Here is a 15,107-nt window from a genome sequence, read left to right as displayed (position 1 = left end):
GCAGCCCGTCTGCACTGCTCAGAAAACTTCATATCTGCCTGCACAATTACCCTCAGGTCCTTTTCATTCTCTACCACTGTCAGTGTAGTACCACAAAGTTGATACGTTGCTCTGGGGTTATGATACGTTGCTCTGGGGTTGCTCTGTTTCCCATATGTAGTACTTTACATTTGTCACTGTTAAACTTCATTTGCCACCTCTCAGCCCATCTGCTCAACCTTTCCAGATCCTGTTACAGCAGCAACAGGATCTGGAAAGGTTGAGCAGATGGGCTGAGATGGGCAAGCATCAGTAGTGTCCTTAACAACCCTATGTCAACCTTTGAATCGTCTGCAAACTTGGACATTAAGCTTGATATACCATCATCAGTATCATTTATAAATACAGAAAACAACGATGGACTCAACATTGAACCCTGAGGAACTCCCCTAATTACATTAGTCCACGATGAGCAGCGTCCATTGATTACCACTCTCTGTCTTCTCCCCCTCAACCATCCCTTTATCCATAGCAGCAATTAGCCTCCAATGCCACACTGCTCCAATTTGTGCAGCAGTCTTCCATGTACAACAGTATCAAAAGCCTTTCTAAGATTCAAATATATAATATCAAAGTTATTCCCTGCATCCAGTTCTTTTGTGACTGCATCATAAGGCACCTCCGTAGCCAGGTGGGAAGGAGCAGCAGTGCGTAGCACACACTTCTTGATTAGACCGGGGTTCGAGCCCGTCACCACCAAATACGGAGGGTGCAGAAAGGTCAGGGAATGACCACCGTATATTCTCGGAACAATATGGCCTTAGTTGCTAATGCTCCTAAAAACCAAATAACAACAACAACGACTGCATCATAGTATCCAATCAAATTGGTCAGGTAAGACTTTCCCTTAACAAAACCATGCTGTGTCTGAGCTATAACTGAAGTCTTGTCTAAATGATCCTGAAGTGCTTCTTTAACCACTGCCTCAATTAAATTTCCTGGAACAGAAGTTAAACTTACAAGTCTATAATAACTTGTCAGCCTTTGATCCTCCTTTGTGAATTGGGGTCACATTTGTACATCTCCAGTCTATGGGTACCTCCCCTGAGTCCAAAGAAGCTCTCATAATTATGGCTAAGCGTTTGCTTACTTCCTTTGCTGCCTCCTTTAAAATAACTGGGTAGATCCCATCCACCCCGAGTGCCTTTTTTATGTTTATCCTCAACAATTTCTCCTCCACTTTCCTCTCAGTTATTACAAAAAAATCTAGCTCACTGCCAGAGTTTACTTCACCTCTGGCATTCCCCTTCCTGAGTAACTCCTCATGTGTGAATGTGGATGCAAAATACTCGTTTAGTTTGTTAGCCACCTGAGCAGGATCCTGAACTGTTGAACCATCAGTATCCAGTGGACCAATCTGATTCATCCCTTTCCTTCTAGAGTTTACATAGGTAAAGAACTCTTTTCTGTTTTTCTTTGCATCCTTTGCCAAGGATTTCTCATAATCTGCCTTTGCTTGCCTAATCTCCTTTGTTACTTGGTTACAGACCAGCTTATATCTATCATAGGCTTCCAAGTCACCCATTAATTTATATGTATCCCATGCATTTTTCTTCTCTGCCATATGTCTCATTAGTTCATCTGACATCCATTTAGGCCTAAACCTTGAACAATATTTCTTGGTTGGCATGTAAAGCCTAGTAGCTTCCAAGATAAGTTCTTTGAATGCTTCCCATTTTGAATTTGCTGTTGGTAACATCATCAGTTGGTCCCACCGTATAGAATTTAAATACTGTCTCAGACCATCATAGTCACCTTTACGAAAGCAAAAACCCTTCCCTTTACCCCTGATTGGTAGTTACCTCATTGAGTAAATCCCACTTCAGCACACTGTGATCACTGCCACCTAGTGGTTCCTTTATCTGCAGATTCTTAATGCATGAAGAATCACTACTGATAATCAGATCAAGAGTATTACTCCCTCTAGTTGCCTCCCGAACATGCTGATATAGAAAACAATCATCCAATAAATCCACAAAAGCCTTGCTAGTGTGTTGAGTGACCAACCCACAAATTCCAGTCGATATCTGGGAAATTAAAATCCCCCATTATAAGACTCTCTGATTTACTGGCTCACTCTATTTCCCGGTACAGTTTCTTATTGTACTCATCAGAGTCATTAGGCCTATAGCACACTCCTACTCTCAATTTTGATCTCCCAATGCTTATGTCACACCAAACTGACTCAACACTGCTCTGTCCAGCAATGTCAACTGGCTTCACTTCCTTGGATTTTATGTCTTTCTTAACTAATAGCATAACCCCTCCTCCCTTCCTATCATGTCTATCCTTCTTGTACACATTGTACTCCCCAAATTCCAGTTCTGCATTCCTTATATCTGTATGACACCACGTCTCTGATATCCCAACAATATCTGCCTTTGATGTTTTGAGCAATACCTCAAATTCATCAAATTTATTTACCAAACTCCTAGCATTGGTGTACACGCAAATATACATGCACCTGTACCTATTCTTAGCTACCCTAACACAACCCATGTATTTACTTGTACCGCAATGACTCCCAGCAGTCTCTGAAATATCCTGCATCTTGTTTTCCAGGCTGCTGCTCATTCCAATAGAAGCAGTGCAAGAATCAAATAAAATATAAAAAAAAAAAAAAAATACAAAAAATCAAATATAAGTGTTAAATAATCCCACAAAAGGTTAGTAAATGCTTTAGAGGATCAAGCACCATCAATTAGAACAGTTTTTAATTGGTTCAATGAATTTAAATTTAGAAAAATTAATATTCAAGATGAACCTCGCTCAGGGAGGCCCCCAACAGCTGTCATGCCTGAAAAAATTGAGCTGGTTAGATTTTTATTGAGAGAAGATCAAAGAATTACATATCAGCAGTTAGAGAAAGATTTGGGCATTTCATCAGCAGCAATTAATATCATTATTAATGATCATTTAAAGTACAGGAAGCTTGTTAGCAAATGGGTTCCTCACACCTTGAATGATAATCAAAAAGTTTCTCATGTTGAATGGTGCCGTTTCATGCTTAAAAAGTTGATGAAGGCAAATCCAAGCCTGTTTTTGATATTGCTACTGGTGATGAAATTTGGATATACAATTTTTACCAAGAAACAAAGCCACAATCAACCATTTGGTGCTCTTAACAACCCCTCCATCCAAGAAAGTTTGCTGAGCCAGAAGTGTTGGAAAACAAATGGTCACGTGTTTCTTCAGAAAAAGTGGATTTTTAGAACTTGTATAGCTAGAAGATTGAAAGACTGTCAGAAATGAGTAGTACGTTACTAAATGTCTTCTTAAAGTGTTTGAAAAAAAAATCTTTCAAAATAGATCCAAAATAAAAAAAAAAAAAAAACCTTAAAGGGATCTTGTTTCACCATGACAAGGCAAGGGCTCACACTTCAGCTTCGACATTAGACTTTTTTTATTATTATTATTAGCCTTATGGTGCAAGGAAGCCTGAGGCTTATGCTGCACCAGCCAAAATAAAAAAAATTTCTGAATTACCCTGAGAGAGAGGGGGAGAGAGAGAGAGAGAGAGAGAGGGGGGGGGGGGGAGAGAGAGAGAGAGAGAGAAAAAGAAAACAAGAGTCAGAAGTAGAAAGGAATCACCAAGAAAGAGAAGAATGATGATATCCAGCTCAAGACCCTGGGTGTGCCAAGCCCATACTTACCAGATGTGAGCTCCTGGGGAAATTTAAACCATTTCTGGTTTTAATCAACCATCCATCTTATTCTCCAGACTTAGCACCTTGTAATTTCTTTTTATTCCCAAAAGTCAAAATTCTACTCAAAGGAGAAAAATTTTGAGAGGAATGAAGAAGCTTTTCATGCCTTCATCGATAGAATAAATATGATCTCCAAAGAAGACTGGTGTCAAACTGCTTTGATAGTTGGTTTAGATGGATGAAAACTTGTATAGATGCTAAGGGTGAATACTTTGAGAAAATGTAAAAATTTGAAGTATGTAACTTTAATACAATTATATGATTGCAAAAACTTTTGTAGTCACCCTTGTATTAGATATACATGTAGAACTTTTCATGTAAATAGAAGCAATCTTGAGACACCGAGACAGAATGACATTAACATGTGCAGATTTGGAGATATTGGACGACCAGTGAGTAAGGCTGACCACATTGAAACTGAATGCATCTCTTTTATTATACACATTTATATTTTTTGTGGTGGTGGTGGTTATGACAAATGTGTTATTTGCAATCCCCACCACCAAAGAAACCACTTGAGAAAACTAACACAAGATGTGTTAGTTTTCTCAAGAATAAGTTCTTTTAGATATAGGCTGCTGAAATTTTGAATGAAGTGTGGACATTTAAAGGACACATAAATGGTCCTTGAATCTGGAGGGTAGTAAGTCATATGGATATGTTTTTCTGGCAAAATATAGGAATAAGTTCGATATTATACATGATATACAAGGGGGGGGGTATCAAAACATTCATACCTTGACCTAGATAAAACATCAGTAGGAAGATGCCGTTTTTAATATAAGTTGCCTACATATTCAGTAACTAATATGTGAAATTTCATTCCCGTAGGTACACCAGAGATGGAGCCTGGAATCTGAGGAAGGACGATATCGTCGATAAAGTGGAGTATTGAGTAGTGATCAAGTTCCTGCATTTGCAGGGCAAGAAAGCTCAGGAAGTTGATGAAGAAATTAAAGCTGTGTATGGGCAGAATTGTCCATCCTATGACACTGTAAAAAAGTGGAAACAAGAGTTCCAGTGCAGTCATACAAGTGTCATTGACGAGCCAAGAGAAGGAAGGCCATCGACATCCACAGACGGTGAGACTGTTGCAAAAGTTGAGCAGCTGGTGCTGAGTGACAGGCATGTGACAATTCATTTCATCACAAATGCAGTAGGAATTAGTTATGGGTCTGCCCACAGCATTTTACATGACCATCTGCACATGTCTAAGGTCTCCGCATGATGGGTTCCAAGATTGCTGATGCCTTTCCAGAAGCAATGTTGAATGTAGTGTTCTCACCAACTGTTGCATTTATGTAATGCGGATGTTGAGAACTATTTTGATCAGCTGGTGACAAATGACGAATGCTGGGTGTACCAGTATGATCCGGATACTAAAGACATGTCAAAGCAGTGAAAGCACACCTCCTTCCCACCTCCCAAAAAGGCAAAGCCCACTCCATTTGTGAAGAAGGTGATGTTGTCCGTGTTTTGGGACAGAAAAGGGGTTATCCTCACAGATTACCTACTTGTCTTTCCACACTGGAGAATACTACAGAAATCTTTTGAAAAAGTTACGCGATACTTTGAAGGTGAAAAGGCATGGAACGTTAACCAAAGGTGTCTCTCTTCTGTCAGACAATGCACCAGCTCACATGGCCATTGCCACCACCAACTTTGTTGCTCAGTGTGGCTTTGAACTACTGCAGCACCCACCCTATTCTCCTGACCTAGCACCGTCAGACTTCTTCTTGTTTCGAGAAATGAAGAAACCATTGCATGGATGCCGCTTTGATTCGTCTCAGGAAGTTATCAATGAAGTGGAATCGTTTCAGGTAAAAAGTGCAGACTTCTATGATCAAGGCATTAAACAACTGATCCATAGATAGGAGAAATGTTTTACTATACATGGAGAGTACATAGAAAAGGAATAAAGTTCCTGTGAAGGGAACCTTTTAGGGCTATTATTTCTAGGTAAGGGTATGAACTTTTTGATACCCCCTCGTATATCATTAAGGACTAATTTTAGGTTATTGAGATCAATACTAGTGAACAGACTATGAAAGTTTGTATGTGCATTATACTGTTATTTTTTATAGCATTAATAACTGGTATGTTATTGAATATAATGTTGAATAAAAATTCATGTTATTTAAAATAATTTCGGTAATTTTATGAATGCTTTACCTGGAGTTTGTGCATAACTGTCTTTACATGAGGTTATAAATCTGAATGCAACAGGTGATTTGTGAAATTTTGGAATGAAATAGATCAGCGGTTCCCAACTGGTTGTTTGCACACCCCTAGAGGTTCATGTAAGTGTTCCAGGGGGTTCACACTTATAATTCTGTAATATCATCTGCTTAGATTTCGTAGGTATATTTTTGTAAACTACAAAATAGTTTAATATTAATTTATGCAGTTTGGTTAAAAATTTATATTTAGTTATGCTTTGGGTCACACACCCTAACATAGCAAACACGCTCAATAGGATGTTACTGGGGGGGGGATTGGGTGTGAACGTGCCAATATGTATCACACTGTTCAGCTGTGGTAAAAGGGTCATAAAAAATAACGATAAAGTAAAATAAAATTAAATAGAATAAAGTAAAATAAATTTAGTAAAGTAAAGAACTGCTAACGAAAGAAACTACAACTCCCACAATTCCTTATAATTAGTTTACTATCTTACAATATATCATGTTGAATAAATGTTTTCCATACAAATTTTTTTTTTCCATTCTCAAAGACCATTGTTATGCACAGGTACTTAATAATAGTTTTATATTATTATACAATATCACTTATAAAAAAAAATGGTCTTGGTGCATTATAGCCTTAGTTGCAAATGCACCAATAAAATCCAAACCAGCCAACCAACTTATAAAAAGTAATATTGGAAATATTTTATAATAAAAATTCAGAACTATTATACGATTTCAGAGAATATAGGCTTAGTGGTTTGCAATAAAAATATTATGCTGAAAGGTGTTCACGATTCAAAAAAGGTTGGGAACTGCTGAAATAGATTAATGGAATTTAAAGTTATTGTTATTTAACTTTAATTTTTTATGCAGTGCTGTGGGCTTTTTGTTCATTAAGTGATGTTGGCACGTAGTTATATGTGGTACTGGATTGCAGTTTGTTCTTTTGGGGTTTCTATTATTAAAGGCTTTATAGATAAACATAGTTATAAGCTGCTTCGTCTACTAGTTATGACAAAATTACAATGCAATTTTTTAAACTGCGTATTAATTAACTTGATGTTATACTGCTAATCTTGCCTAGATCACACACTTCAGTAGATCTGAAGTTGTAATCCATATAACCAACAATATGTTGCTGAGACATAATGTAAATTAAGTTAAATAAATTAAAGTAGGTTAGGAGAATAGATAAATGCTGCTAAAAGCAAATACAAATAAAACCAATTTTAAAACAAAGACATTAGAAAAAACAGAAGTGGTGGGGGGGGGGAGCACTAAATTAAGAGAAAGAGTGCTGTGTAAGGAATATGAACCAAAAATTTGAATAGTTTAAATAACAGGCAAATGAAGCCTATTTTACAAGCCAATTATGAACAAATTTAGACTGGCACCCTCTTGATAATGCCAAGATCAAATAATGTATGAAATATCAAGACTATGATATTACAAACTATCCACAACAACATGACTATTAAATGAAACAACTGAAAATTAGGGGAAGTACAACTATTGAGTCCTATCTCGTCAGCAGGGCACAGGACAATAATCTTGAAAACAGCACATTTTGAACATCATACAAGCACTGAACAACAACTGACAAACAACTATTAGCAATAGACCTACAAAATGGTAGCCCTTAGTTGAATCACAGTTGAGATATTTCAGATTATTTGGCCTCGGTCTAAATTTGTTCATAAGTGGCTTGTAATTGAATTTTATTTAAAATGTTCAAATTTTAGGTACTTGTTTCTTCCACAGCACTCTTTCTCTTTAGTTTTTTCTCCCCTCCCCTTGCTTGGTTTTTCTTATATCTTTGTTTAAAAAATGGTTTTATTTGTATTCACTTTTTGTAGTGCTTATCCATTCTGCTGACCTACTTTCATTTATTTAATGAAATAAATAATTTACCTCCTATATAAATAATTTACATTATTTATATAGGAGGCAACAAATGGAAAAAAATTTTTGGGTGGGAAATTGGGATCATTCGAGCTAAATATGCACCAGAAATTTATGACAATAATCAATTTGTTGGCTCTTGGTTGGTTTTGATTGGACATTCTAGACAAAAAAAAGTGACAATTCTGAAGATTAATTTATGTGGGAAACTGCACTTGTAGTCTTAGGATTTAATCCTGTCGTGAAGAAGCTAAATATCAATATTCCGAGTGAATAATCCTAGTAAGTTTAATAATAGTGGGAAATAAAATTAATACAGCCTAAAAGATATATAAATGTCTTCAGATTAAAGAAAGACTGTCTTACATCAAAGACAGCAGTTGCATAAAATTTCATCAGCCAAGAAGTCCATGGAGAAATAGCCCAGAGCCTATAATAGAGCCCAGCCATCTTAAGTGGAAAGATATCATAGCGGGACTATATAGTATGGCCATAACAAAATATTTTTTTTTTTGCACTCTTAGAAACATTTTAATGAGCAGTACATCCATTTGGTAAAAAAAAAGCATTAGAATTCACTTTAAGTGCAATCAGATTGCCCTTAAATTCTGTTTCAATCTGTGATTAAAATTGAATTTTTTTATTAATGTGCATGAAAAACAAAATATATAATGTGAAAATTAATGATAATATATGTATGGGCAGGTCAAAAAGATTTGTATTCACTCAGAAGTAGTTTTAATAGAAAGATGAAATTTTTTGTTTGATATTGTGAAATCTCTGACAGTTCACTTTTATCTTTGCAGTGCTGAATGAAGTAAAGTTTCACAATAGATGAAGTGTAACATAGATCAGTAATTCAGTTTCTCTTTCTGTAAGGGAAAACCACCAAAACAATCCACAAAGAAATGGTCGCTGTTTATGGAGAAGACTGCCCAGGTTACAGTGCTGTAGCACATTGGTATAAACAATTCAAATGATGAAAAAATCCCAGGATGCCCAGCAAATGCTGTAACAGTGTGGTGCATTATAGTGATAATGCGCCTTAGTGATAATGCGCCACTGTTACAATAAAACCCAACCACCAACCAACCAAATGCTGTAACAGAAGACAGCGTTTCAAAAATTGAGGCATTAATTCTGGAAGCTTGCTGTTTTATCATCAAAGAACTAGCTGCAGAGTTCCAAATAAGGGTAGGTTTTTGGAAAACATCATTCATCAGCAGTTTCATATGAGTAAAGTGTCTGCTAGATGGGTTCCCAGACTCACTAGAAGCAGAAAATGGCACAATGTGCAGATGAAATGTTTTTAGTGTGTCAGGAAAAGCAAGAGAAGTTTTTTCATAGCTAGTCACCATGGATGAAACTTGGATCCATCACTATTATCCTGAAGCTAAACAAATGTCAAAACAATGGAGGCATGCAGAATCAGTACCCCCAAAAAAGGCAAAGGTGCCTGGCAAGGTGATGCTGTCAGTTTTTTGGGAACATCATGGTATAATACTAACAGATTACCTTCAAAAGAGCTATGACAGCAGAGTATTATTCCAACATCCTCATAAAGCTATATGAGGCTATAAAAAAAATTTCTTGATTCGCAACTCTCCTTGAAGTTTATCGTAAGTTGAGGCATGTTTTGTTGTATAATGCTGTTTCAAATTATATTCTTTCAACACAGAAACTGCTTCCTTACATATAAGGCAGGTACATTGGTTATTGTCTCATATAAAAAAAAAATTAATCGACCAAAGTTCAGTGAAGACACGAAATTCGGAATCAATTTTTCTTTTCCTTGACATCTTGGTTCGTTAAAATTAAAAATTCAAAGTTAAATAAAAATAAAATTAAAAATAATACGCATTTATATAAATAGCACTAATAAATTGCTGCAACCAATTCACACCACACCGCTTGACCTGGAGCACATGATAATTGGTGCAGCAGCCCAACGACTGCAGTCTGAGTGAGAGCAGCTGACCAGGAGAAAGATTAATACTTGTACTTGTCTTTACATTGCAAACTGCAAAGAACGCATTGCATACAATTCTTTCACTAATACTTACTATATTAATATTTAGTAAGTATTAGTGAAATAAGGCACTAAATTAATTAGTTAAAATAAGGTGCTTATTTTAACTTTACTATTTCACTTTTTGACGCGACGCTCATGTTTGCCAGAAATACTCGAGGCTATAAACTTATAACCTTGGGCACTCACACTGTTGAGATTTCCGACATCGCAAGATGTCGGAAATCTCACTCGCAATTTCGCAAGAAACACTGCTGCCAAGTGGAAGCACACAGAGTTGCAACAATGTTGCAAAATTATATTTAGACGCATTTATATTATATTTTGATTAAAAAATCCTTAAATACAATATGTAGCAACCAAAAATGATTTCTATAGAATAAATTTTGACGAGGTGGATGAAATCATCTCGCGGGGCAGTTGAAATTATCTAGGAGGCTGGATCCAGGCCGTAGGTTGGGGACTCCTGCTGTACAGGAACACCCCAACTTACGCAAATTCGACTTTACGTAAGTTTTTGTCGGCATATGGAAACTGAAAAAAAATATGGAAACATTTTCCATCTGTAGAGATAAATGGAGGTATTGTGAAAATATCTTAATGTTAAACCAGTTTTTTTTTTTTTTTTTTTTTGTAATTTGAAAATTTCACTATATTACTAAGCTATTTATCTCTCTAAAAGGTCATTTTTATAATGGAAATTGCACTACACTTTCATCGTTATCATATGTTCCGTTATAAGAATCAATTTTGAAAGCCTTTGTGATATTTTTCTAAAGCACTTTTCTGGAGGTCACGACCAAAAAACAATAAAAGCAATTTACACTTTATTGTTTATTGGGCTTTCCTGTTAGCATAATCTATTATAAATGGGTAATAAACTCGATCTTATTGCATTTGCGATAGTCCCGATAACTGGTATTCTGTGGGTTTTTACGTTACGGTATTATGGTGAAATGAGTTCCCCTTCACTGATATCTTCAATTGTATAAAAAAGAAATTTTCAGAAACTTCTCTTCATTCCTATTTACATAATACAATAATGAAGGGAAAGCGACCAATGGAAAGTGCAAGTGGTGGGAGTGCCAGGAAACGAAACAAAATTGATTTAGAAACGAAGATGAAAATTATTAAGAAGTACGAAGCAGGACAAAATTTGTCATCTGCTTCAACACTGAATACTATTTTAAGGGACAGTGCACGTATAAAAGAACATGTTAAAGGATCAACGCATTTAAGATCAACAGTGATCAGGTGCTATATTGAAGATGGAACAGCTATTAAATATGGATGGAAAATCAAATTCAGAAACAAGTGCCCCTGAGTCCAATGGCCATAAAAGCAGAAGCAAGAAGTATTTATGAAGATATTAAGGATAAGTACGGTGAACCCGAAGTCATGTTCGTGGCAAGCAATGGGTGGTTTAATAGGTAAATGCCACATGGAAGAAAATATGCCTGCGGCACATAAAAGGCTTCGAAGGTTTGAAAAAGATGAATCATATGAAGAGGTTACAGATGAGATTGTAAAGGTTGCAGAGCTACTTCAGTTGGAGGTTGTTGCCAAAGATGGGGAGGAATTAATAGAGGAAGAAGAGAAGGAATTATTTAACAAAGAACTTATTGACTTGCAAGCAGAGATAGTGAAAGAAGAAAATGCTGAAAAAGCTCAAGATGAACCAAATGAGGAGCCGAGACGCTTCATCACCAGAGAGATGGCAATGGCATTTCGTGAAATTGCATCAGCAATGGCAAAGTTTGAGAAGATGGATCCTGACAGAGAACGATTCTTAAAAGTTAACAGAGGGGTGAATGATATGCTTGCTTGCTTGCTATGAAGAAATCTAAGATGAAAAGAAAAAAGCCACCATCCAGTCATCCATTAATATGTTCTTTTGTAAGGTTTACCCCTTCTAAATCTCTATGGCCCTCAACCTCTGCAGCTGTGTACTTATCAGCTGAAGACAGCGATTTTGGAAACGATGCTTGAGAGGTAAAACTTACTGACATTATGCCTGTCTCCTCTTTTTTTGTAATTTTTTAAATTGCACACTTTTGTAATTTTTCCTGCGCATGAGATAAAAAATTGAATAAATACAAAAATAATTCTATTCACATATTCATCAAACATTTCTTTTTTGATTCAATCAATTCGGCGAGCACAGTTGCGAGTGCTGCACAAGCATGGAGGAAATTCCGACTTACGTAGCGTAGAGTTCCGTGGAATGCAACCCTTACGTTAATCGGGGAATGGCTGTATTTGTTTATGTTCACCATTTTCAAAGTGAATTCTGAACCACTGTTTTACATTTATTTTAAATTAAAAACTCCTCACTATGTCTCCTAAAGTTAATTTGACTAAAGTTAAATAAACCTCATACAGAGAAGAAAAGAAGAATAACATTAAAGCTTAGTGACAAACTTGATATAATCCTGTTTTGCTGGACAAAAATACCCAGTTTCTGGGGGGGAAACCTTACTTTCTACACATGAGACTGACTAACTTAGCCATGGAATGAAAAAAGCCCATAAAAGTTCTTCGTGTCACTGACGGGATTCGAAACCTGGCCTTTTCCACCTGGTGTGGAAAAGGCCATGAATGGTGACAATACCACTGTGCTCCCTGAGCAGACTAAATTTTGATATAAAAAAGAAAATAGAACGGGGCATAAGCAGGAATGTTATTTAAACACAGAATATAACATTGGATCATGAACATGTTTATGTTTTTTATGTGCACATGCATATGTTTTTTATGTGTGGTTAATAAAATTGCATTCTTAATCTTTCTATTTCTTATTTAGCCTCACGCATTACATATATTACAAATAAAACTTGCTAGATAATGGAAAAATCAAAATAAAGGCACCTTGAATCCCTGTAGGTGCAGTTATTCTGAAAGTCTACTGTACATGGTGTTTGTTTTGGCCTTCTATCAAAAAAGTTCATAATACAGGGTGTCTGGGCTAGAGGTATCCAAAAATACACACATATCTCAGCATCTATAAGGTGTATTAAAATAATTTTTTTGTTATTATACAGAGTAACTCACCAAGTTTTTATGAAGGTTAGTAAAGTTCAATATGGGCACATTTTGTAGCTTGACAGATGTCAAAACGATACTTGAGCTCTTGCCAAGTGTTTTCCAGCATCTGAGGCGTTATTAGGGCAACTGCTTCAATGCGACGCTGTTTCAAATTGTCCAAATTCCAAACTTTTCTCTGGTACACAGTCTTTAATAAAGCACCATGCTTTTTTTTTGTTTTCATAGTCAAATCTGTGAAAAAAATTGGACCAATGAAGCCATTTTTGTTCACTCCTAACCAGACATTGACTTTTGGTGTGTCCATTTCATTTTTGATCACTTGGTGAGGATTCTCCGTACCCCAAATGCTGAAAAATGTGACAAAACAAATCTTGGAGAGATTTCCTATCGACTGTGCTTTCGTTTAAGAAAATATAATGAGTGGTTCTCGCATTATAAGCCATTATTTTTGGATACCTCTAGCCCGGACACCCTGTAGATTTATATTCACAATTACTTCTGGGTGATTACAAATCTTTTTTGAACCACCCTTGTACTGTGCTGTGCTGTGCTTTAAGAAATATGGTAGCATATTAATTTTAATAAACCTACTATCATGTCCAAGTGTAACAACAATACATATTAACATAAATTATATTTAGTAATGAATGGGCCTGGCGTACTGGGGTCCATAGTTTATAATAACATACACGTAAGTTATAATCCAGTTTAATACAAATATATACTAACAAAATCAGTAGCTTTCGAGATGCGTGTCTCTTCGTCAACTGACAAATTAAATACAAAAATACAACGAGCTGAGTGAGGCACGTTAATCATGCGTCATTGTTGTTGCACGGACGTGCGCTGCTTTCTACACCACTGATCATCCAGCATTAAAACGGTTGTCTCTAGGATGGGATGTAGACGTATGCCTTTCTGGCGATTTAATGCCTTTGGATTGGTTACTATGGTAAACAATCCAAAGAGACAACCGTTTTAATGCTGGATGATCAGTGGTGTAGAAAGCAGCGCACGTCCGTGCAACAACAATGACGCATGATTAACGTGCCTCACTCAGCTCGTTGTATTTTTGTATTTAATTTGTCAGTTGACGAAGAGACATGCGTCTCGAAAGCTACTGATTTTGTTAGTATATATTTGTATTAAACTGGATTATAACTTACGTGTATGTTATTATAAATTATATTTCTTTTAGTATGCATTTTGTTATTACTATTAATTTTAAAGTAGATATTTAATAAAAATGTACTAATAGTATTTGCCATATAAGAAGCCACAGAAAAAAAAAAAAACACCAAGTAAATAAGAAAATATAAATTATATGCTTCCTTCCTCACACAGGTAACTATCCAGTGTTACTTTGTGTCATTTGCAAAATGAAGAAGAAATTACTACTTCTCTTGTTAGAGAAGTGCAGCTGAACTTATATGAATAAGAATAATGAAATTCAAATAAAATTATTCATATTTGCCCAAGGAGTTTATTGTAATGGGATTATACTGTACTGAAATTTATATGTATTGGTGTTTTATTTTCTAATAATATTAATAACATTTTTGTTCATTGGATGTTGAAATATTTATGTATAATCTATTAACTTTGACGAAGTGAGTAAGATCTTTCTTTTGCATTTACATTTTCCTCCCTTTAAGATTCAAGTTGTATTTCCTGCAGTACTCAGTATTCTCCTCTTCAGAATGGTGCAGATTTTGCAAGCCGTGTAGATTATTTTCTGCAAGATGTTCCTAGTCCATCATGTCCTAAAGGGTATATTTCAAATAATTTTTATATATTTTATTCATATAAAATTTAAGTATACCTTATTGATCACTGCTGTAAGTAATTCAGATAATGTTAGCATTACCATTAGTAGTGGCAAATGATGCAAGAAAGCAAGCTTATACAGCTTCAGTTAAAAAAAAAAAAAAAAATCCCATTTTACCTATCCATCCTTCCAATAGTTTGTCCAGTTCTTCCTTGAATTTATTTAAGCTATCAACTTCCACAGCAATGGATGGAAGTTTTTTCCAGCAAGCAACCACCCACTGGCTAAATGCAAACTTCTGCACACCTGCTCTGCAACTGTCCTTCCTCGATTTGAATTTATGCTCCCTTGTGTGCAGATCTAGGCAAGAGGAAGAATCCCATCAGCATTGAGCTTGCTCAGTCCATTCAAAGTCTTAAACATCTCAA

The 15,107-nt window shown here is 35.9% G+C and overlaps 1 protein-coding gene across 1 annotated transcript in view; it reads left to right on the top strand.

Moving 5' to 3' along the window:
- LOC150084418 (NPC intracellular cholesterol transporter 1-like) overlaps positions 1–15,107 on the top strand; it is a 594,638-nt gene that overhangs the window by 484,069 nt on the left and 95,462 nt on the right. The window contains exon 25 of the mRNA XM_090376055.1: positions 14,567–14,681. Coding sequence (XP_090232181.1) covers positions 14,567–14,681 — 115 coding nt within the window. The remainder of the gene's footprint in view (positions 1–14,566; positions 14,682–15,107) is intronic.

Source organism: Mastigoproctus giganteus, chromosome 6, assembly GCF_048544385.1.
Source record: "Mastigoproctus giganteus isolate SK-2022 chromosome 6, ASM4854438v1, whole genome shotgun sequence".
Taxonomy (NCBI): domain Eukaryota; kingdom Metazoa; phylum Arthropoda; class Arachnida; order Uropygi; family Thelyphonidae; genus Mastigoproctus; species Mastigoproctus giganteus.
Note: the sequence above shows the minus strand (reverse complement) of the source record. Positions and strands in the feature narration are given on the sequence as shown.